This window comes from Gobius niger, assembly GCF_951799975.1.
Source record: "Gobius niger genome assembly, chromosome: 4".
Classification (NCBI taxonomy): domain Eukaryota; kingdom Metazoa; phylum Chordata; class Actinopteri; order Gobiiformes; family Gobiidae; genus Gobius; species Gobius niger.
In genome coordinates, this window is record NC_136855.1 from 38,129,932 (window position 1) to 38,153,911 (window position 23,980).

Here is a 23,980-nt window from a genome sequence, read left to right on the forward strand (position 1 = left end):
ATTTTCCTCTTTGTTTTCCCCCTCTGGCTGCATCAAACATGACCATTTGTGGGCGATTCTATATTGCTATGGTACAATCCACGCACGGAGCCTATTGACCATGTTTTAGGTTGATGGGAGGAAGCCTGACCTGCTGAAGTCCGTTCTTAAACTGCGTTGCACTTTGGACATGAACTTTTAAAGTGACAGCATAGATTTTTTTTGCTGTACATTTCCAGTGTTAGTAAATGTACTGGTCAAATGTGAAATAAAATGTTTAATAACAGCGTTGATGTTTTACACTTGACTTGCTCCGGTCCGGTCTTCGAACAGGTGGGACAGGTGACTGAAACTGGTCACTCGGTGCATTTCTCTGTACTCTCGGAGGAGCTCTTCATCCTGCAGTTTAAACTGAAACAGAAAATGAAGGATTTATTCCAGTAAACCCTTGAAGAACCTGACTAGTGTTTTTTAAACTCACCTTTACGGCGTATTTATGATACATCTCTGCTTCTTTGAGCCTGTTAGACTGAAGAAAAGCGTTTGTTTAGTCTTTACTTTTCACAATGTGCTCCATATATAAGTGAATGTGCTGTTTAAGATGTTAAAGGGTTAGACTTGACTGGGAGATATTGAAAAACATTTTATATCTTTGATAATGAACCGGCTGTGAGCGGCTTTATTTATTTTATTTATCTGTGTGTTTGGTTGGGACAGTGCATGTTAATTAACATACATGCATGTAAACACCCCCCCGATTGTAAGCATGGGGTAATATCCATCCGTCGTCCCCCCCGGTTTGTATAAGTACTTGTTTTTAGGGTTTCTGGGAGGTCTCCTCTCCTAGTGGAACCATCTCCATGGTTACACATCCAGTCCATCCATGGAGATGGTTCCATCAGCAGAGAACCCGACCAGAAAACTAAAAAAAAAATTGGTCCTGGAGCGTCATAGAGACCTCCATGATGGAAAGGCGCCATGGTAACCAACTGATACAGCAGCTGGGTCACTAAGAGATCAAATACTCACTAATCATCCCTCCATCCACCCACCCACCCATCCATCCATCCACCCACGCCCTATGCAGGCGCTGGGTCCACAGAAGGACGGCCTCATGATTCTAACCGGGCCTGTTGGTCTCTCATAAGGTACTTCTGAACCGCCAGGGGCACGAAGCCCCCGACAACAGAGCTCCAGGACCATTCGGGTGCTCAGACCCCTCCACCACGTTAAGGTGGCAGCTCCAGGAGGGGACGCCCTAATCAAGTTGTTCTAATTTTTTTAACACCAACATAAAGTTTTAGTTACAGACTTATTCCCAGAGGAAAGTAAGTTACCCAGGTTACTCTTGTAAAAAATACAGTTTTATCTCAATGAGACCTTTCCTTCTAACTCTCCTAACATGTTGGTATCATCCCGGTTCTTCACAGGGAGGTGTTTATTGGCACTGACTCACCTGGAGGTTGATGAAGGACAGGTGAATCCACACTTCTGCATTGCGGCTGTTCAGACGGTTGGCCTCAGTCAGGGCACTTTCAGCCAGACTCAGCTCCCCCAACTGCCACAAAACACACAAAACACAAGCAGTCACTGAGGACGGTCACTGAGGACGGTTAGAGACAGGACACACTCTCATTGGCTGATTACCCGGTAACAGGCCACGCCCAGGCCCAGCCAGGTGAGACAGGACGGAGACTGTTCACACGCCTGCAGGTGGAGCTCTTTGGCTTGTTCAAACTGAGGACACAGCACAGCACACAGTGAAAAGTACTTTGCAGAAGTACTAGTAATAGTGGTGGTAAGAGTAGTAGGAGTTGTAGTAGTAGTAGGAGTTGTAGTAGTGGCAGTAATAGTAGTAGGAGTTGTAGTAGAGGCAGTAATAGTAGCAGGAGTTGTAATAGTACTAGGAGTTGTAGTAGTGGCAGTAATAGTAGTAGGAGTTGTAGTAGTAGCAGTAATAGTAGTAGTTGTGGTAGTAGCAGTAATAGTAGTAGGAGTTGTAGTAGTGGCAGTAATAGTAGTAGGAGTTGTAGTAGTAGCAGTAATAGTAGTAGGAGTTGTAGTAGTAGCAGTAATAGTAGTAGGAGTTGTAGTAGTGGCAGTAATAGTAGTAGGAGTTGTAGTAGTAGCAGTAATAGTAGTAGGAGTTGTGGTAGTAGCAGTAATAGTAGTAGGAGTTGTAGTAGTAGCAGTAATAGTAGTAGAAGTTGTGGTAGTAGCAGTAATAGTAGTAGGAGTTGTAGTAGAGGCAGTAATAGTAGTAGGAGTTGTAGTAGAGCCAGTAAAAGTAGTAGGAGTTGTAGTAGTAGCAGTAATAGTAGTAGGAGTTGTAGTAGAGCCAGTAATAGTAGTAGGAGTAGTAGTAGTAGCAGTTATAGTAGTAGGAGTTGTAGTAGAGGCAGTAATAGTAGTAGGAGTTGTAGTAGAGGCAGTAATAGTAGTAGGGGTTGTAATAGTAGTAGGAGTTGTAGTAGTGGCAGTAATAGTAGTAGGAGTTGTAGTAGTAGCAGTAGTAGTAACAGTAGTGTGTAGTTGTGCGAGCTGACCTGCCCCGCCTCCTGGCAGATGGTGCCCAGCCGCAGAAGGACCAGGTGGGGGTCAGCAGGAGGAGGCTGGAAGCTCAGGCTGCACTCGTAACTTTCCCGTGCCCTGCAGAGGGCGCCCTGGAGCAGGTAACAGTGGCCCTTCAGAGCCCAGGCCTCCGCATTCTGTCACAGGGCACAGGCATCAGACTCCTTCACAGACTCACTTTATTTCAGATTCAGAATTAAAGGGATATTTCAGGATTTTTGACATAGGGCCTCATTTCCTAGTTATCCAGAGTGTTGCTGGATAACTAGGAAATGAGGCCCTATCCTGAAATATCCCTTTAACCTCTTACTGCCCGCCTAAACCAAATGCATTCTGTCCTCTTTGGCTATTATATAGGCCTGTGTAACAACTCATTGGAAAGCTAAGACCCACAAAACTGATCTTTATCCTCGCGTTGTTGCTGTGTTGTGTCACCTTTTGTATGTTTTTTTTTTCTTTTTGTTGAGTTTTTGTGACATTTTTGTTGAATTTTTGTCATTTTTGTTGAATTTTTGTCACTTTTTGTTGAATTTTTGTCACATTTTTGTTGAATTTTTGTCACTTTTTGGATGAGTTTTTTTCACTTGTTGTTGAATTTTTGTCATTTTTTGTTAAATTTTAGTCATTTTTTGTTGAGTTTTTGTCACATTTTTGTTGAGTTTTTGTCATTTTTTGTTGAGTTTTTGTCACATTTTTGTTGAGTTTTTGTCATTTTTTGGTTGATTTTTTGCCACATTTTTGTTGAATTTTTGTCATTTTTTGTTGAATTTTTGTCACTTTTTTGTTGAATTTTTGTCACATTTTTGTTGAATTTTTGTCACTTTTTGGTTGAATTTTTGTCACATTTTTGTTAAATTTTTGTCACTTTTTGGTTGAATTTTTGTCACATTTTTGTTGAATTTTTGTCACATTTTTGTTGATTTTTTGTTGAATTTTTGTTGAATTTTTGTTGAATTTTTGTCACATTTTTGTTGATTTTTTGTTGAATTTTTGTTGAATTTTTGTTGAATTTTTGTCACATTTTTGTTGAATTTTTGTCACTTTTTGTTGAATTTTTGTCACATATTTGTTGAATTTTTGTCACATTTTTGTAGATTTTTTGTCACATTTTTGTTGAATTTTTGTCACATTTTTGTTGAATTTTTGTCATTTTTTGGTTGAGTTTTTGTCACTTTTTGTTGAATATTTGTCATTTTTTTGTTGATTCTTTGCCACATTTTTGTTGAATTTTTGTCATTTTTTGTTGAATTTTTGTCATTTTTGGTTGAATTTTTGTCACATTTTTGTTGAATTTTTGTCACATTTTTGTTGAATTTTTGTCATTTTTGGTTGAATTTTTGTCACATTTTTGTTGAATTTTTGTCACTTTTTGTTGAATTTTTGTCACATTTTTGTCACATTTTTGTCACATTTTTGTCACATTTTTTGTTGAATTTTTGTCACATTTTTGTTGAATTTTTGTCACGTTTGTTGCGTTTACATCCTTGTTTTTCTTCTCATTTTTTGTGGCTATTTTGGTGCTTTTTTCCCCAAGAAGCTTTTTGATTAGGCTAAAGCCAAACTGGAGAAAATGGGATCTGTTCAGGTGGGAGTTAAGAGGTTAAGATTTAACCTACGTACAACAAAAGAAACAACTGGTCTTGTAATTACGGCGTGTGATTGGATGTGGTCCCACACACTGTCACATTTCACTACCTCATCGTTGTGGTGCAGCGCCTCCTCCAGGTTGGCTATAGCTGAGGCGTATTCCCCTCGGCGCAGCTGCAGACGGGCCAGGTGGAGGAGGTAGGACACGGTGTAGCCTCCCTCTGGAGACAGCAGCTCCTGGGCCAGCGCCCGCTCCGCCATCTGCAAAAGCACGCGAGAATTATGCACAGTTCACATCTCTTTTTGTGGATTAAACAGAATCTTACTAAGCACAAGACTAGAACATTTGGTGTCTGCAGGAGCTATAAAGTGGGGATGTTGTCTCCAGTGTTTTCCCTAATGAATTATGACGTATATCTGTAGCATTTGGGCTCTGTGGTGTTTTGTTTGCGGTGGTCTGTTACCTGCAGGGCGTTGTTCTGCAGTAAGAAGCTGACGGTCTCTGTGTAAATGCTGGGTCGCTGTGTGGCTTTCAGCTGCTTGGGCTCGCTGCTCTTTGCCTCGTGGCCGGAGTCTGGATCTTCTTCTTCTGATCCTGCAAAAGTTGTCACCTTGTTAGTGGTTACTGGACTGAGACTCAGGCTCGCTCTGAAATTGTCAAATGTTTCATTAACTCATTAAAGGGATAGATACAGACGGCATCTCTGGAATCGCCCATATATGGTCATGTTTGAAAATAGTTAAGGGGGAAAATGTAAACTTTCTCTAATTATTCAAAAACGTCTTTAACAAACGCTGAATTATGAATAAAGTTTTCTACTAAATAAAAATACAAAGACATGGAGAGGAGCAAAGTGGTTCAACAGCCCATGAATACATAAATAATGGAGAATGCTAACAGAATGCTTCATGTTAGCATCGGACTAAGGCTAACGGTTAGCTAGCGCTGTTTTTTCACTTCTACTGAACAATCTGCTGTGAGAAAATATCCATATGGGCCCGATTTACACAAGACTTTATTCATGTGTGATAAAGAAGTTCCACCATAAAAAGGCTAAAGAGAGTGAAAAAAAGTGCTACGTGGTGCTAGGCTAGTACAAGGCTAGCACATGTCTATGGTATCAGCTAGCCTGCATTAAAAACAGTCTGACCCGCTCCACAGAGCACCTGAGGCAAATCACTTATAACACCAGACTAACCATATAAATGTCTGTGTCCATAGAATAATTTTTGGAATATACTGTTCGGTCAGACTGTTTTTAATGCAGGCTAGCTGATACCATAGAAATGCGCTAGCCTTGCACCACGAAACTCTTCAAATATAAGAACTGCTTGAATTACAAAAAATCAGCAACACTCTGGATAACTAGGAAATGAGGCCCTATGTCAAAAATCCTGAAATATCCCTTTAAAGTTAAAACTACAATAAGGATCTTTCCCACATACTACGAATATTAATAATGATGCAGTATAGTTGACAGTTTGTGAGGTCATTACAATTTCATGAGAGGAGTTGTTTTTGAAAATTGAGTCGAAACAAGACTGAAAAAGACTCATTAACTCATTCCTCTGACCCACTTTACCCTTATCTAAAAGCTTCTTGAACAAAGTGTCAAAACGGTGATGAAAATGAGGATGAAAATCCAACAAAAAAGTGACAAAAAGCCACAAAAGTGCAACAAAAACACAATAAACACACAAAAACACGATTAAAAAGTGATGGAGAAGCAAAAACAAAAAGAGCCACAAAAACACAACAACGAAAAGAGACAAAGAATCAACAAACGAGTAAATTAAAATGTGCCGGAAAAGCAACAATGACACAACTAAAAAGTGATAAAAACGACAACAACGTGGCAACAACGAAACACAAAAACTGCTAGATTTGGGTAAAGCTGAACTGGAGAAAATGCACTTGGTTAAAAAGAGGTTAAAAACGAAGATGTTAAAGGGGGGGATTATACAAAATGGACTTTTTCAAGCTTTACCTCATGTTATTATGTCATTCCCTCATAAAAAACATGCCTGAAGTGTTGCCTTGGCACATTCACGTATTTTTGAGTAATCTGTAAAAACTCTGATGATGCAAACCGGTCCATTTTAGGGATAGGTTTGCCTGAGTCCTCCTAGGAACGCCCCCACCTCCTGGAGACGCCTCCGAGCTTTCGTCATCAGCCGAGTAACCAACCACTGCTCCTCAGCAGAACCCCCTCCCCACTGATGCCACAGACAGCGTGTGGAGGGGGCGTGTCGGAAAGGCTCAGAGGTTCTTTTTTTTTTTTTTTTTTTTTATTTATTTGAAAAAGAGGGACAATACATATTAATGAACATTGTAAACAATGTAAATATGCCAGATTATAGCCTTAGGCTAATTTCCATCTGCAGACCCCCTGGCAGGTTGATTTTACACACGAGTTAGTAAAAACATACAGAGACACTATATACAGACTATGTACAGAGAGAAAGGAATGAGAACAGTGATCACATCATGTTAAAACAAATAACAATAACAAGAGTGGACAACAGAGGAGAATATAGAAAATAGTAAATGCATCGACTGTATTGCACAAACCTCAATAATGCACATACCCTGACAGACCTGATATTGCACTGACCCATATTGCACCATTCTGTATTGCACTGACCCATATTGCACCATTCTTTATTACACTGACCCGCATTACACTGACCCCTATTGCCCAACCCATTTTATCTGACCCTTATTGCACAACCCGTATTACACTGATAATTGTACCTCTTTTTTATAATGCACTAAACATGATCACATGTTTGTGTGCCCCTCAGCCACACTTTTAAATGACTCCTGAATGTGGGGAGACTTGTGCTTTCCCTCACTGACAGTGGAATACTATTCCAGAAGCTCACTCCCTGATATGACAGGACGTTCTGTGAAAAGGCAGTCCGCTTAAATGCCAATTCACAGTCACCTCTCACAGTGGCTCGAGTCACTCGAGACCCCGCAGCACTGCTAGACTTTTGTTTAATAAAATCACTTAAAGAGACAGAGGCCTATTTCAAGACATTCACTACAGCCATTTTGAGAGAGACATTTTATACAAGGCAGTTATTCTAATTTACTGCATTTACAGACCAACAGAAGGTTTCATCATCATTGTAGTGTGATATAGACTGGTGCTGTGTGATTGAAAAAAGTATAATACCCCATCTTTAAGGAGAAAACTAGCTAAAATCTCAACATTAACCACTACATTAACAATCAACGTTTGCATCTGCCATGTCTTTTCTTAACTAAATATAAAATTGGAAGAAAAACAAAAACTTGGTAAGGAATAACACAATTAACTCATTGACGGCCAATGACGCCTATAGACGTCAATTAGGTTTTTCAATGGGAACAGCTGCAGCAAAGCCTTGTGCATGTCTGGTGTTAAAATCTTAGTTGTGCTGCCACCTAGTGACTCAATAAAGAACTACAAGTTCTTTTATTGAGTCACTAGGTGGCAGTATTGCTCTTTCGTTTTCTCAGCTTTTTGGTCAGAAAACAGCATTTTGGGTGATTTCACCTATTTTCTACGGACGATTTCTAAAAAATGGAAAGAGGGACAAACAAACTTTTTTTAGATGAAAGAAGAGAGTCTAATCTTTCTTTTGGTGGGTTTCGTGTTGACATAGACCTAAATTTTCTGAAATCCAGTCCAAAATAGCTGGGCCCTGTGTTAAACCCACCTGCGCTGAGGCTTCTTCTCTCTGCCTGCTCTTGCTCCTCTGGAGGTGGAGGTGACGCTGCCTGAGTCACTTCCTCCTGTGGATCCTCGGCTGTTTTCTCGGCCATCAGCTCCGTCCAGTGTTTCAGAACCTCTTTCAGCTTATTGGACTCTGCAGATTTTAGCAGCTTGTTGGCCTCCAGGAAAGCCCTCTCTGACAGGATCTCATCCTCCTGGCTCTCATGAAGCAGGCCTAGAGACGCAGACACAGAGGAGACACATGGACCTGCTCACAAACTGTCTCATGATTTCTTTGGGATTATCTGCTGTTGGAATGGCTTGGCTTTTTGAAATGTTTTAAAGCTTTAGATTTACTTCTCTCATTGTGTTTGTGTAAAGTGTTTGGGATTAAGGGTTTGACACAGGTCCTATTTTTAATCTTATATGGTGTATGTGTTCAGTCAATGGAATTTAGCGTCCAATCAATTTCTGAAATACGTATTGATGCACAAACATAGGAGAGACTGGAAGACCCCTTTAAACACCAGCAGATGAAGTATTATCACTCCGAGTTCAATTGTATTACTTTGAAGACCTGACTCGCACCCAGAGCACATGGCTACTTAACATGCAGCAATACAAAAGGATGTACTTTAGCTCTATTTACCTTTGTTGGACTCGATTCTACCAGAGTTCTGACTCTCCTCTAAAGGTAACATGGAAGTACTACAAAGGTCATTCTTTCCTTATGATACGCCATAAAATGTGCCCGCCCCTTTTCTCGTATTAGATTACACAGGACTGCAGAAGTCAAGAGAAAATCAGTAACTATTCGTGCAAGTCAACATTTTCCCTACATTGTCTTGTTCTCCACAAGAGGCAAAAGTGGGAAGGCGGAATAAGGTGAATTAGTTGTGATTATCCGATTTATTTATCAGGGCTGGAACAAAATATCTGATTTCGATCACAATACTTTTTGCTGCAATACCAAGAATCGATACTTTATCAACTATTGCAATACTTGCTCCTTTGTTTTTCCAGTAACAGTTACAGCCAATGGGCGCTGGCTGCTCTGCTTTATGACCACGACACTAGAGGCCGCCATTGCTGTAGTTCCTCCATATCGCCGCTAGTCTCCCATTGAAAAGCATTGGAGTTTAGACACCTTAAAAACAACTTTAACGCCTGGTTTCAATTTTTTCAACACTAGACTAGGCTAGATATTCCTCCTGAGATGACGCTGGGTTAATCACAATTAAAGAAACCAGGCTGGTTTTCGTAAAAATAATTTTTGAAATCTCGAACTTAATGAGGGTCGGACTGTTAGCATTGGAGCAGCGTGAGCTACACGTCACGCAAGGGCGGAGTCTACAGTGAAGATCCCGCCCTTATGCCCTTTTTAGGAACATGCTTCGTCAGAGCTGGGGAGGAGGAATCTGAAAATCCTCCATGAATTCACCCACGAGCGCGGTCAATATGGTAAACGGGGAGGAGTGAGCAGAAGACGTCCATTATTGTTTACAGTCTATGGCTACAGCACTTTGTTACATTTTGTGTTAATGCACTTTTCAATCTTATAGGGGCTAGATGCAAGTTGGCCATTTTATGCTCATTACTGCCACCTCAGGTCACATGTGCAACAGCAGGTTCTATATAAAGCTCGTGCATGACGGCACTTCGGACCCGAATGAACAGCTTTCTGAGTGACAGTGCAGGATTTTAGAGGCAGTTGTGGTGAACAGGTCTGAGCTCATTCAACACATTAGGACATGGCTTGAACATGTAGGGGGAGGAAAATACATAACTTTAACATTTTTAAACTCTGTATAGTCCATTTAACACTTTAATAAATGTCAAATGGCATTTGGTTTATAAACTTTGAACACATGACTGTTTTCTTTGTAAACATTTTAAGGTAAACATTTTACTTATCATAATTACTTACTGTATCGCAATACATATCAGATAGGCCCCTGAGTATCGTGATTCGTATCGGATCATGACAAAAGTATATCGTCTCAGCCCTATTATTTATAATAGAGAACAGAGATGATATAGTCGTTTAGCATGAGCCAATGTGATACACCGTGATTCCACAATCCTGCAAATATCTGTATATTAGGTCAGGCTCATTTACACTTCCACTGCTCTCCCTCATGTTTGCGCATGTGCAGTTTGCCTCACCCTTGACCTAGCACGTATTTCAGAAGTAAGGAATTGAGAAAAACTTTTATCCATTAGTTTATACTGTCTAGTCAGTCATACTGTCGATACGTGTCAGGCATAAATGTGTCTTCTAAACCTCTGTTTGAGCTCACATTTATGCCTATAATTTGTGTCTAAAGGCGGATTTGTCACTTGTATTGTTTATGCATCATAGTTTGGTTAGTGCGACCCCCACTGTCAACAGGAGGAGGTAAAGTGAATTCTGCATGATACTGTATGTCATGTGTTTTGTCAAACCAAGTATTGTCCAGGCCACGACTCCATGGTTGTCCAGAGTGGCCGCTTGTTCCAGGAAGGTCTGTGCGGCTGTGTAGTTCTCACACAGGAACGCCAGGACGCCACACATGATCAGGCTGATGAACCACCACAGAGAAGGGCTATGAGTGCGAATACACAACATACAAAGTGCTGATGTCGGGTCTGTACCTGGGCTGGTGAATTGGATCTATGGCAAGAGCTTCATAGAAGCACGTTCTGGCCTTCAGGTAGTCTTCAGTCAGCATGTAGTGACTCCCCAGATCAAACAAGCTCTGCGGGTCTTTGGGGTTCTGCATCAACACCTGCGGAGAAACACGTGGTTTTAGGTCTGACAGTAAGCAGGCAGGCGTCTTTGGTTGGTTGTAAATCACGAAAGGTGCAATTGTTTTGGCAAAATAATGTTCACAGCAGAGAACTAATGCACATGGTCTGGCTGTGTAAAAGCCTAGTTTAGACCAGTGGTTCTCTACTGGTATGGTGTCAGAAAACATAAAGTAAGAATTACATTTGTTATTTGCTACATACTGGTATTTCACACAAGGTATTGTTAAACAAGCATTAAATCTAATTCTCTATATATCTCTATATTCTCCCCAACACTGTCCTGGAGCGTTATCTCTGGACACAATAATAAATTGCTTATGGTCACATGACCAGCTGCCTTTAACCTGTCCCCGCTCATAGCAAAAAACCTGAGGTGACAGGGCGTTTGCGGTCGCTGGATCAGCCTCATCCATGGGGATTTTTAAGTCACTCTTAAAAACGTGTCTTTATGCGTTCGTTTTTAAAGCAGCACTAAGTAACTTATTTACCTTAATAAATCCTTTCCGTAGTCCCTGTGGGGGTAATACAAGTGTTTATGGGATGATTGGAGGGTCTTTCATCTCCCCCTGGTGTCTCTGGCCAGAAAACCATGTTTGCAACTTGACTGCCCCCAGAGCGGAGAAAGCAATACACACTAATGTAATCACGAAGAAGAAGCTAACATGCCAACGGGCAAAGCTAACTGCGGGCTAACGTCACTTTAAACAGTATTTACAGCCAGGTTTGAGAGAAAAAAAATATTCCCATTGTATAATTGGATGCACAATATCCCTCTCTCCCTTCGCCTTTCCTGTCAGCGTAGTATTTACTCTCCAAGACAATTAATAAATTAAAAAATCGTAACTTGCTACTACACCTGCAGTTGCGCTTATGGCCTCTAGGGGGAAGAGTTACTTAGTACTGCTTTAACACAAGCTGAGCTGAACATTCTACACTGTTGCTTTTTTGTACCTTGTATGTATATTTTTGTCTCTCACTGAAACATGTACAGCCCTGTGCTTTATGAATAAACGTTGATGTACCTCAAGGCAGTGCTGGTGAGCCAGCTCATAATCCCCAAGGGACTGAGCCTCTCTGGTAAAATGTCGGACCTGGGATGGGCTCAGGTGAAATTCTTCACTTGTCTCGACTTCTTCCTCCGAAAGCATCTGAAAACATTCTGAACATGAACACCACATTTTGAGAACATATGAATTAAACTAATGAAAGAATGTTCCTCCACCTTGTTCAGGCCGACGTGCATCTCGTTTACCAGGTAGGCGTACAGGTTGCAGATAAACACAGCCCTGTCGCGGGAGTCGTTGATCAAATCACTCCCCGGCATTTTATCCCGAGCCAGCCTCGTAACGGCGTGCTGATGTAGAAACAGACCGTTCAGGGATGTGCTAGCAGAAGACACAACAATGTTGTGGTCCGTAGAGTCTGACCTTTAGTGATTCTCTTATGGAGAAGTATCTGCCGGAGAGGTTGAGCTCTGCCATCACCTGTGCCTTCAGCTCTTCTTTGTTCACCTCTGAGAGCTTCACGTCTGCTCCATACAGCTCGTCCACCTGCTCAGACACAATCCGGCCCACGTTGCAGACCTGCTGGTGGAAGTTCTGCACTGCCTGTGGGAACAGTCACACACGGGGAAGAATGTGCAGTATTTCAGTGTGGTATTTCATCTGGTGTAAGCCTTCTCTTGTACTGGATGTTCTGATGGCTGTTGATGTTTGTAGCCCTTTTGGTTTTGATGTACATCAGGAGACGCCGCTCTGAAACAGGAGGTGTTGAACGGCTATGTTCATACCGGTTAATAAAGGGCGAACACTACTTCCTGGTTTTCACCTCTGCACTACATTTGATTAAAGATGGGCAAAGTGAAGCTTCATGAAACTCCACAGCAGCTGACGAGATTCTGCCGGAGCCTCGAATCACAGCTCGAAACTGTGCATTATGGAGAAAAAAAAAGTTTAAAAAGTTGATATTTGTGCCTGCTGACGGACTCTTTGGTCTGTTTTAAATAGTTTGAAAAATATTAAATCCCTAAAACCAGAGCAACGTTTTTGAAAAGGCTTCCTGCCGCTTGTTTCTGCGTCATATCCCGTGTTTCTCTAATTGGTCCCGTCTGTCAATCACGTTCACTCCCAGACCACGTATCTTTGAAAAATCTTTGAAAAATGGCAATATCCAAACGGAGAAAGAAGCCTTAACGCCTTCACCTGTTCTGCTTTGGTGGGTCCTGGAGTAACGGGTGGTTTGGGAGGGATCAGCGCCATCACTCTGCGGACACAAGCCACAGCGTTCGTCCACAAATCTCGAGGTTAGCGGTTTGAATGAGGACTCCTGTACCTTCTGGACAGCTCCTCCGGGGGAGTCTTGGGGACCAGCGGCTTCTCCAGTGAAATCTCCACCAAAATGTACGTCCTGGCGTCCAAATATAACTGGACGAGGAGTTTTGAGAGAAAGTTATTAACAAAAAAGCAACACGATATTATTTGATGACTTTCTTCTTACATTTCCCTGTAAGTTGACCGTTTCAGCCGCGAGGTCCGTCGCTCCGTCTGCTCCAGCGTCCACTCGGCTCTGCACGGGCTGCGAGGACGCCGCACTTTCATTAGAGTTCATGTACTTACTGAACGATTCATTCATCAAATAACCGTCACTGCCTGTGCTTTGTTACAATATAGGCAGGTTATTACTCGCCCTGCCACGACAACAGAGTTTAAAGTTCGATGCATTGAGCCACAAAAAAAAGCCTCTAAGGCTCTAAGGAAAGCTTTGTTTAAAAAGTACTTCATCTTAAAATATCACACAATGAACATTCAACCTCCTTAGGGAAAGAAATATAGTATTACATTAGTAAAATGTAAAATGGGACGTTGATAAATGAACTAAAGATAAATATTGAGCCCAAAAATGTATTGCTTGTCTGCCATTTATTGAACAATAAGTCGATATAGTAATTTTTGTGACAGTCCTAGGTGTACTATATAGTTCAGGGGTCTCCAACAGGCGGCCCGCGGGCCATATCCAGCCCGCGAGATGATTCAATCCGGCCCCTGACTTGTAGTATGTAAAAAAAACAGGCTCATTCATACTTGAATGAGAGTGAATACGGAGTTATGCATTTTTAAAGAAATAACCAGAATGTTCACTTCAGCCACTAGGGGGCAACACTATATAACACATGTCCAGCAGAGGGCACCTCATCATGCTGTAATAGGTTTACCTAGTGTTAGATCTTTTGCTTCGTTTGTCCAATACAACTTGATTTCTATAGCATTTCATTTCATTTAGTTATTCATTTGAGCAGAAAAAGTATGTCAACATTTTACAGAAAGAAAAAAATACCAAACAAGACTTTGTGCTCAAAAGGAGTAGGAAGAAGTTCAAAGAACTTAAAGTAAACCTACCCCTTATCTCTCATTCAAGTAATCATCACATAAACTTACACATAAACCGATGCATGAGTCTGTGCTTACATATTGATATAAATCGTTTATGATCGTACAAAATGTCAAAGAATTTCATCATTTACAGTCTACCAAAATATAAAAATAAAGGATTTATCATTTACAGTCGTAAATAAATGAATACACCGTATGGTACATAAGAGTTATAACAAGGCACAACTCTCTTTCGTTCTGATCACACAAAATATATATAATATCGCTCAGCCCTGCTATACCAACTATACCCAAATGTATAAGCTCCGTAAAACCATGTAGAAATAGAAACTATCTGTCCATAGTCATTCACTTAAGATTGACAGGGAAAGCACATTTTATAAACAAGAGTTCAACCATATTGTCATCTCGAAGTGACTGCCCAAACTGTCTATAGGTGCTTCTCCCTCTTCCAATCAATGCATAGCTCCCTCTTTATTGAACTGGTCCCAGGTAAACACCTCTAGACCTCAGTGCAGAATTGATCCAAGGTCAGACTGGCTTGGATCCTCCCCTGAAATGCACGTGCTTCCTGTATTTGTTTGGTAGTAAATCCTCGATATTTCTCAGCAGTTTTCCGAGTAGAATTTCCTCCAAAACATCATTATTATGGCATTTCAAAGTTCCTATAACTCTGAGTGACCCTTTCATGTGAGTTGTGCGGACTGACCTTCCTCGCGGCGCCCTTGTTGCCCGCGCCCTTCTTGCCCGCTACTGCTGCCGAGGCGCCCCGAGCCGCCGCCGCCGCCGCTTTGGCGTGCTCCTTCAACACGCTCGCGCTGCGCTTGGCCTGAACACACACGTCACGATCCGATTTAATAACAGACACAACACACGCTTTTCCTCTGCAAAATCTGGAGTGATTTCTTCTAATTCTCAATGGGCGGGATTGACAGGCGTATAAACCAATCAGAGAAAGTGGCTCCAATGATGCTTGAGGATCCATTTAATTCAAAGTTTTTTAGGAATTCTGGGAGGTTTTCGGAATGAAAGGTATGCGTAACCATGGAGACGGTTCAATCAGCAGTGAAAACCTACCAGTAATCCTAAAAACAACTGATCATGGAGCGTCTTGGGAGGAGCAGAGCAGCTTAGTTAACCACCCAAGCAACCGCTGAGTCACTGAAAAGAATAATATCAACTTTCCCTCACGTAAAATGTTGCATGGTGCACCTTTAAAGGAACAGGCAACCATTTTTCCATACTGGGATATGTTCTTACCTGAGCTTAGAGTGTGTATTTGACCCAGCGGCTGTATGAGTGGTCAGGAGGGCGCCTTTACTTTCCATCACAGTGGTCTCTATGAAGCTCCAGGATCAGTTGTTTGGAAGGTTTTCACTGCTGACGGACCCTCTCACCAGAAAACCGACAAAACAATTGGTCCGGGGGCGTCATATAGGCCGAATAAAAAATTGCACAATGCACCTTTAAAGGGATATTTCAGGATGTTTGACATAGGGCCTCATTACCTAGTTATCCAGAGTGTTGCTGATTTCTGGAGATATTTTTTTTTGTAATTCATGCAGTTCCTATATTTGAAGAGTTACGTGCCGCTAGGCTAATGCAAGGCTAGTGCATGTCTATGGTGTCAGCTAGCCTGCATTAAAAACAGTCTGACCCGCTCCACAGAGCACCTGAGGCAAATCACTTATAACGCCAGACTAACCATATAAATGTCTGTGTCTAAAGAATAATGTTTGGAATACAACTGACCTTACATCACATGAATGATCACATTTTGAGGGACTATTTTCTAGCAGATCACTCTGCCGCTGCGTAGCTTATACAACCACGAAGCTGATGCTGCTCAGATATAAGTTATTTTAAATGCAAAATGGTTAAAAATGACTCTATGGACACAGACATTTATATGGTTAGTCTGGTTTTATAAGTGATTTGCCTCAGGTGCTCTGTGGAGCGGGTCACACTGTTTTTAATGCAGGCTAGCTGGTGCCATAGAAATGTGCTAGCCATGCACGAGCCTAGCGGCACGAAGCTCTTCAAATATAAGAACTGCTTGAATTACAAAAAAAAATATCTCCAGAAATCAGCAACACTCTGGATAACTAGGAAATGAAAAAAAATCCTGAAATATCCCTTTAAGTTCATTTAAGAAAGTATTTTACAAGTGGTTAATTTGGTTTGTTATTTTGGTTTTGGTCGTGGCAACATGATTGTATCGATATAAAACTTCTCGAGATTTGATTGGCTTGAGCAAAGTTCCAGACGCTCCTGCTTTTGAACAGATACAAAAAGCAGGAGTGGACGGCTGGACCAGCAAACAAACAGCAGCGTTTTTGACCAGTAGAGAATGAATTTATTACTAATATCTCCATTACAAAATACAGCCGATTGAAAGTGTATGAACAGCACCTTGTCTGAGAGCAGGCTGTCAGTGAAGGGCTGGACGCAGTAGGCTCCCCTGATGCGAGTGGCCCCGGGGAACAGCAGGCGGCCCATGTCCACAAAGGCCACCCCATGAAAGGGGATATCCGGGTTCTCCTCGGGAAGCTACGCCGGCACAGAAACAGATGAGTGGAGAGGAAACAAACACTGGACTGGAGATAAAGTACAATATAAATATGATTTTGTACCATTTTAGCATTAGCCGCCGACCTCATGATCTCCACCGGCCACAGTCTGCATTTGGTGATTGTGTCTCGCAGCCTGAAGTGCAGATATATAGAATAGATGGCAACAAGAACAACCTTTCACCGATGACTCCATGTCTGAGTCTGAGGATGGATGATTCCACTCTGACCTGTTCGTGGCTTCTCCGCTGAGGAAGCAGCTCATCTCCACATCCCAGCTCACTCGGCTCTTCTTGGTCTCCGCCTCCTCGCGGAACAGGCGATCCTGAGGGAACACACAGGGATCGGCTCAACCTTCTGTATCTGTGGTGTTGTCGTAGCACATTTACTACCTTTGTGTCATGAAAGCAGTAAAAAGTTCAAACCGCAAGTGTTAATATCTATGACCTACCTTTATATCAGGGTAGGCAACCATGTGAAGCTCTTTAAAGGTGCATTATGCTACTTTTTATGCAAACAAAAAAGTTGATATCAGTGCTTTTTTGAGCTGTCAGTGACCCGGTGGATGTATGGGTGGTTAGCTTGGCGCCTCTATGACACCCCAGGACCAATTTCATTTATGTTTTTTGGGGGGTTTTCGGTAGATTATCTGGATGGACTGGTAACCATGGAGACAGATCCATCAGTAGTGAAAACCTTCCAGAAACCCTAGTAGTCCTAGTAGAAAGTACAAATTTTAAAAAGACAAGACAAGACAAGATAGCAAAAATCTTAAAGGGGGGTATTATGCAAAATCGACTTTTTCAAGTTTTACATCATGTTATTATGTCATTCCCTCATTAAAACATGCCTGAAGCGTTGTCTTGGCACATTCACGTATTTTTGAGTAATCTGTAAAAACTCTGATGGCAGCCATTTTAGGGATAGGTTTGCCTGAGTCCTCCTAGGAACGCCCCCACCTCCTGGAGACGCCTCCGAGCTTTCGTCACCAGCCGAGTAACCAACCACTGCTCCTCAGCAGAACCCCCTCCCCACTGATGCCACAGACAGCGTGTGGAGGGGGCGTGTCGGAAAGGCTCAGAGGTTCTTAAAGAGACAGAGGCCTATTTCAAGACATTCACTACAGCCATTTTGAGAGAGACATTTTATACAAGGCAGTTATTCTAATTTACTGCATTTACAGACCAACAGAAGGTTTCGTCATCATTATAGACTGGTGCTATGTGATTGAAAAAAAACATAATATTCTTTAATAATCTAATAATCTCTAAGGGAAGGAATTATAACAATAAGAATAAATAAAAACAGAATAGCAAAAATTAGAATAGACTATAAAAAGTAGAATATTGAGGTGTAAATTTTACTTTACAGTGTTGTTGTACACTCTAACAGCAGTGGGGACAGAAGGACCTGTGGTAGCGCTCCGTCTTGCACTGAGGGTGTCTCAGTCTGCCACTGAAAGAGCTGCTCAGCTGCTCTACAGTCCCGTGCAGTGGGTGGGAGCTGTTGTTGATAACGTGCAACTTCAAAAACATGAACGCGCTCAAGTTATTCACCCGTGCGGCAACACGACTGTCAATGGCACTGATGGTACAAAGTCACAGCGCCACCTACTGTTCTGTAGGTGTTCTGTAGGTGCATTATGAGGATTAATATGGGGCAAAATATGTGACCAACTTTTGCTTCTTGCTTTTATAGAAATGTAGTGGAGTAGAGAGTAATGAGTTCTCAACAAAAATACTTCTCAAGTATAGTACACATATTGAAAAATATCATGTACTGTATAATAGAGAGTTAAACCTATCATCATAAGTGTCAGAAATGATATCAATAAACATTTGTTGGTATCCTACATAATGTATGTTTTAAGAGTAATCACTGCAGGTGTTTTTCTTACCCCTCGGCCCGTTAGCTCCCCGTCTTCTTCCTCGATGGGCGCCGGCTCCACAGTGGCCCCGGGCAGAGCGCTGTTGACGGGCAGCAGCTGAGGCAGGAACGGCCTCTTTTTGGGACGTCCCTCCTCCTCTCTCGATCCTCCAGCTTTGAGAGCGCCTTCGCTGAACACCAGGCGCTGATTATTCTGACGATCACACACAAGGTCAAACGGAGAAGCAACTGTCTGTGAGCCACTTTATTGGTTGCTTTTCGTAATTGTTTCTTCGAATTGCTGCACAGGAATGAGAATATTTCGTAGACAGTGTTGGTCTCTGCTGAGTGTAATACCATTAAATTACGCTATAGAGTATAAATCTCTCTTTTATTTACTGAATAAGCAGCGTGAGTGCGGTGCACCTGGGTGCTGACGGGGAGCTCCAGCGCTGCAGTGTAGGAGCTGGAGGTGGGAGAAGACCCAGCCTGCTGCGTCCAGGGCTCGGGCACAGAGAAGGCCGTCTCCACAGTGACCCTCAGCAGGTTGGAGCAGGCCAGGTCGACAGAGGACATCAGGGCCTCGGACACATCCAGCTTCACGTCCAGGGTGGGCTGCACCGGGCGGAGACAACACGGGTCAGGGGGGAATCGGCTGACCAGTGGGTTTGGCAACTGTGTCGTGAATGGAATAACTAGCCCTAAGCTAAATAGAAGGTCATATTGTAAACCCCATCTTAACTCATTGACTGCCAGCCATTTTCAAATCAGAGAGCTCCCCACTGCCAGAGGTTTTTCAGGATTTTGACTGTTTTTTCAAGACCCACAGAAAATTTAGGTCTAGGTCTATGTCAACACGAAACCCACCAAAAGAAAGATTAGACTCTCTTCTTTCATCTAAAGAAAAAGTTTGTTTGTACCTCTTTCCATTCGTAGGTAATCGTCTGTAGAAATTAGGTGAAATCACCCAAAATGCTGTTTTCTGACCAAAAAGCTGAGAAAACGAAAGAGCAATGCTGCCACTTATTGAGTCACTGGGTGGCAGCATTAGGCAGCACAACTAAGATTTTAACAACAGACATGCACAAGGCTTTGTTGCAGATGTTCCCATTGAAAAACCTAATTGACGTCTATAGGCGTCATTGGCAGTCAATGAGTTATCTGAGTGCATTTTCTCCCATTGTGGTTTATGGATCTTTTTCCATGTGTTATTTATTTATTTTTTTAAACTTTTTTCACTTTTTTTTCTGCGTTTTTTGTCATGTTTTCATTGCTTTTTATGGATTTTTTGGGTCAAATTTTCATCCATTTATTTTCACTTTATTGTTGAGGGTTTGTGACTTTTTGTCCACATTTTTGTCGTTCTTTTGTTGCTTTTTTAGATTTGGGCAAAGCCAAACTGGAGATAATGTGTTCGGTTCCGGTGGGGGTTTAGAGGTCAGTCAATAATATTTAAGTTTTCCAAGTTTTCCTTGTTTGAAATGCTTTGTGATTGTTATTTCACTTCCTTATTTATGTTGAGCTCAGGATGTGACATATCAGGAGGCAAACCATCTCCATGCAACTACTGTATACTGTATTAAAGAGCCGTGAGGGACTCCTAGGTTTATGCTTGGAAGATGTAGCTTTTATGACTTAAAGCAGTTCTAAGTAACTCGTGCACCCTAGAGGCTATAAGTGCAACTGCAGGTGTTGTAGCAAGTTGCGACTTTTTAACTTATTAATGGTCTTGGAGAGTAAATCCTACGCTGACAGAAAAGGCGAAGGGACAGAGGGATATTGTACATCCAATAACACAATGGAAATATTTTTTTTCACTCAAACTTGGCTGTAAATACTGTTTAAAGTGACGCTAGCCCGCAGTTAGCTTTGCCCGTTAGCCTGTTAGCTTCTTCTTCATGATTCCTGAAATATATTGCAGGAATCATCACAAAAAGCACCCCTGTGAAAGTTTTACAGGGGAACTTGGTTTGGGCCTACTGTGGTTTGGCAGATTAAGTTTACAGGTTTTGTGGTTCATTCAGGCTTTTTAAACAACTTTATGGGACCTTAGCCATGACATTTTCCTAGTATTACTTAAAACAATGTGTCTTTCTTGGAAAATACCCCTAGAACTTCAGATTTGATTAAATGTAGTTATGCAATACACCAACAGAGGACGCATTGCTGCTTCTGTCAACTGCAGTGAAAAGACAGAAGGCTCAAATTGACCACAATGTCAGTGTGACGTTTGTCAGAGTGTTGGTTGGCTTTTTAGAGTGGAAGAGATGGTATATAATACAATTCTACAACATGGTTAAAAAAAAAAAAAAAAAATGTATTTCACATTAGTGTGTATTGGGGGCTCCGGTCCGGTAGCAGTCAAGTTGCAATTGTGGGGGAGATGAAAGACCCTCCAATCATCCCCTTAACACTTGTATTACACCCAGAGAGACTATGAAAAGGATTTATTAAGGTAAACAAGTTACTTAATACTGCTTTAACATGACACCTATCTAAAACAGACCTAAATGTATTCAAGATGCAAAAAAAAGTGCTGATATATTCAATTATTCAATGAAGTTAAACATATTTTTTGTGGGATTAAATCTTGACTAAAACTAAAGACTTTCACATCATTCTGAAAGTCTTCCTCGGTTTTATTTGTCAGGTCACAAACTGGGCCTTTATAGCCTTCAGTGGATGAGTGAGACTTGGCTCCACTTTGATTGACCTCTCTTAACTTACATCTCCTTAACAGCCCAGTGTTTCTGTTACCTTCCTCCACTTGAGTACAGCTTTCCTGACCAACTCATCAGAAGCTCCTGCATCCTGGCTGCTCTGAAGGTGCACAACATTGTAAAGAGATCGAAACGTGTTCAAACTGTCACTCTCACCAACACTTTCCTGGACTATCATTCTCCCCTTTGCTAGAAAAACAACAACAACATGATAAACGTGTGGTTCTGAATCCTCACTAAGAGCCTGCCTTCCATGTGACGCTGGAAACAGAGATTTTATGGAGCGTGAACCCAAAAAAAATATTGATGATAAAGCAGGAACTTTACGATTGGGGCTTTGCTGTCCCGGCTTTTGGTTTGCAAGTCTGTTCCTGAGTGGAGGGTGACTCTGGAGGAGAATTTGGTCTGGCCTGAAAAACAAGCAGAGAAAAGGAACTCAGAGACACCAGAAGGACAAACCGACAACAAAACATTTTAAAGAGATGGTTTTGAAGTGGACAGGTCAGTACTTGGGACGTGGGTCATGTAATGGAGAGCCTTCAAAACTTTATGTAATGTAAATGCAAGAAGAGTGTCATGGTTTTCCTTTCTTTCCTAAACCCCAAAGAGGATATTTGACAGAAGCGTCCCGCGCACTTTGATATTTTTTTTTAAATAACTTTACCATGTAGGAATGGAAGGAGGTCCAGCACAGCCTGGCCCAGCACTGCCGTCCTGGCGTCTGCTTTCCTCTCATCAGGCAGGAAGTCCAACACATTCACTGGACACCACAGCACAACACAATAGGCCATTTTAAAACCTTTATTTCACCAGGAAAATGTTGAGCAGCCTCACCTATGACGAGCTTCCGGGCCAGCTCGGCGATGGCCTGGGGCTCCCTGGAGCACTGGAAGCTGCAGCTGAAGTCATAGAGGAAGAAGTTTTCCGAATCATCCTTCAGTTTCTTCTCTGACTCCCCCAGCACTGTCCCATCCACCTCGACCTTCACAAAACTCTGGAAGGAGGGTTTACGCCCTTGCTGAGGAGAAGAGCAGCGTTATTAGTTAGTAAAGTGATTCAGCCACATTACATTTAGGGGGAAATTTCAGTTTGAGTTACGTCACAGGCATAAATGTGTGTCAAAGATTTAAAACAGACAAGTATATTACATTTAAATGACTTTTCTTCAGCTTACTCTTATATGCGTATTGTATTCCTATAGCTCCAAACAGGGGTGAAGTTGGAAGCTACCACGCTCTTCCTCAGGCACAAAGACCAGACAAGTACATAAACTTTGGACAAATGACATTTCACTTACCATAATTATTTATTCTGGATCGCAATATGTGTCAGATCGGCCCCTGAGTATCGTGATACGTATCGGATCATGACAAAAGTGGATCGTCCCAGCCCGACTGTATTTCTTATTTCTCAGACTCATTAGCCAAAAGTGGCGCCTACTGCTAAAAACAAGCTATATTTACTAAAGTTACTACTTCAGGGGTAAACGTAGCTGCTGCGCATCCGGGTTAGCGGAGATAACCCAAATGTACCAATTTTGGTAAATATTACTTTTTTTTTTGGTTAATGGTCCTGATGAATATGTTCAGCAACTTTCCGTTGAGTTTCAGAAATATTGATTGTGGCATTAAAGAGTTTTTTGTAGTTTCTCGCACATGTCGGGACCCGGAGGTAGAGCTGTGACGTCACCAATTAAAGGGGAGGTATTATGCAAAATTGACTTTTTCAAGCTTTACCTCATGTTATTATGTCATTCCCTCATTAAAAACTATCCTGAAGTGTTGCCTTGGCACATTCACGTATTTTTGAGTCATCTGTAAAAACTCTGATGGCGGCCATTTTAGGGATAGGTTAGCCTGAGTCCTCCTAGGAACGCCCCCACCTCCTGGAGACGCCTCCGAGCTTTCGTCACCAGCCGAGTAACCAACCACTGCTCCTCAGCAGAACCCCCTCCCCACTGATGCCACAGACAGCGTGTGGAGGGGGCGTGTCTGAAAGGGTCAGAGGTTCTTAAAGAGACAGAGGCCTATTTCAAGACATTCACTACAGCCATTTTGAGAGAGACATTTTATACAAGGCAGTTATTCTAATTTACTGCATTTACAGACCAACAGAAGGTTTGGTCATCATTGTAGTGTGATATAGACTGGTGCTATGTGACTGAAAAAAGCATAATACCCCCTCTTTAATAAACATATGAGATGAGTGAGTCAGAATTCTATGGAACTTTCCCCTCTATGTCCGTTTTTCATTAAATTGCTGCTTCTCTAAAATAAAACTATACTTATTACTTACAACAGATGTTATCCGTAACTAAAAGTCATAATTACAAAAGGATTAAAATCGTGTCACATGATGCACTCGTTATTGTTGTCACCAGGCTATGACGTAGCTAACGTTAACGCTTGCTGAGTGCGACCTCCGCTAACTTAAAAAAAACTAAACTAAACAAAACTAAACTAAACCAAACCAAACCAAACCAAAGCAAACACTTACCAGTCTGTTCGCACGAAGCACCTGCACGGTGATGGTGTAAGGAGGAGCAGCAGCGGGAGTTTGAGGCGCCTCCATGTCGCTAAATGATGCAAAAAAAGAAGCTAACGTCAAACAGACTGGCGTTTCCATGACGACGGTGGACTCAGTGCGTTCAGGAGCTTCGGGAATTTCAAGCTTTACCGGACACCAGCGCTCACAAACTTTATACAACATATTTCATTTGTTTTTCTGTGTGTATTTATGTACTAACCAGTGAACTATGCCTTGTGCTGTGTTATATTTGTTAAGCTGTGCCATTAAAAATTGGG

At 41.9% G+C, this 23,980-nt stretch overlaps 1 protein-coding gene across 1 annotated transcript; it reads right to left on the bottom strand.

Annotated features, from left to right (window-relative positions):
- Positions 1-214: 214 nt before the first annotated feature.
- Positions 215-23,762, bottom strand: cfap70 (cilia and flagella associated protein 70). Its single transcript, XM_079554682.1, has 26 exons — positions 23,673-23,762; positions 22,011-22,194; positions 21,841-21,936; positions 21,504-21,586; positions 18,883-19,071; positions 18,488-18,670; positions 16,821-16,915; positions 16,654-16,726; positions 16,433-16,570; positions 14,730-14,849; positions 13,128-13,205; positions 12,963-13,054; positions 12,833-12,893; positions 12,059-12,238; positions 11,854-11,985; positions 11,654-11,779; positions 10,476-10,609; positions 10,287-10,402; positions 7,846-8,076; positions 4,602-4,732; positions 4,246-4,398; positions 2,526-2,687; positions 1,627-1,716; positions 1,436-1,537; positions 461-508; positions 215-390 (listed from the first exon to the last, which is right to left on the bottom strand). Exons 1-26 carry the CDS (start codon positions 23,745-23,747, stop codon positions 277-279), a joined length of 3,186 nt encoding a protein of 1,061 aa, XP_079410808.1. The 5' UTR covers positions 23,748-23,762; the 3' UTR covers positions 215-276.
- Between the last annotated feature and the right edge of the window lie 218 nt (positions 23,763-23,980).

Coding starts and splice junctions, on each gene's coding strand:
- cfap70 (XM_079554682.1), bottom strand. CDS start 23,747: ATGGAGGCGCCTCAAACTCCCGCTGCTGCTCCTCCTTACACCATCACC. Junction 14,850..16,432: donor ACAGCCTGCTCTCAGACAAG/GTGCTGTTCATA, acceptor GTGTGTGTTCAG/GCCAAGCGCAGCGCGAGCGT. Junction 12,894..12,962: donor CCGGAGGAGCTGTCCAGAAG/GTACAGGAGTCC, acceptor TTGTGTCCGCAG/AGTGATGGCGCTGATCCCTC.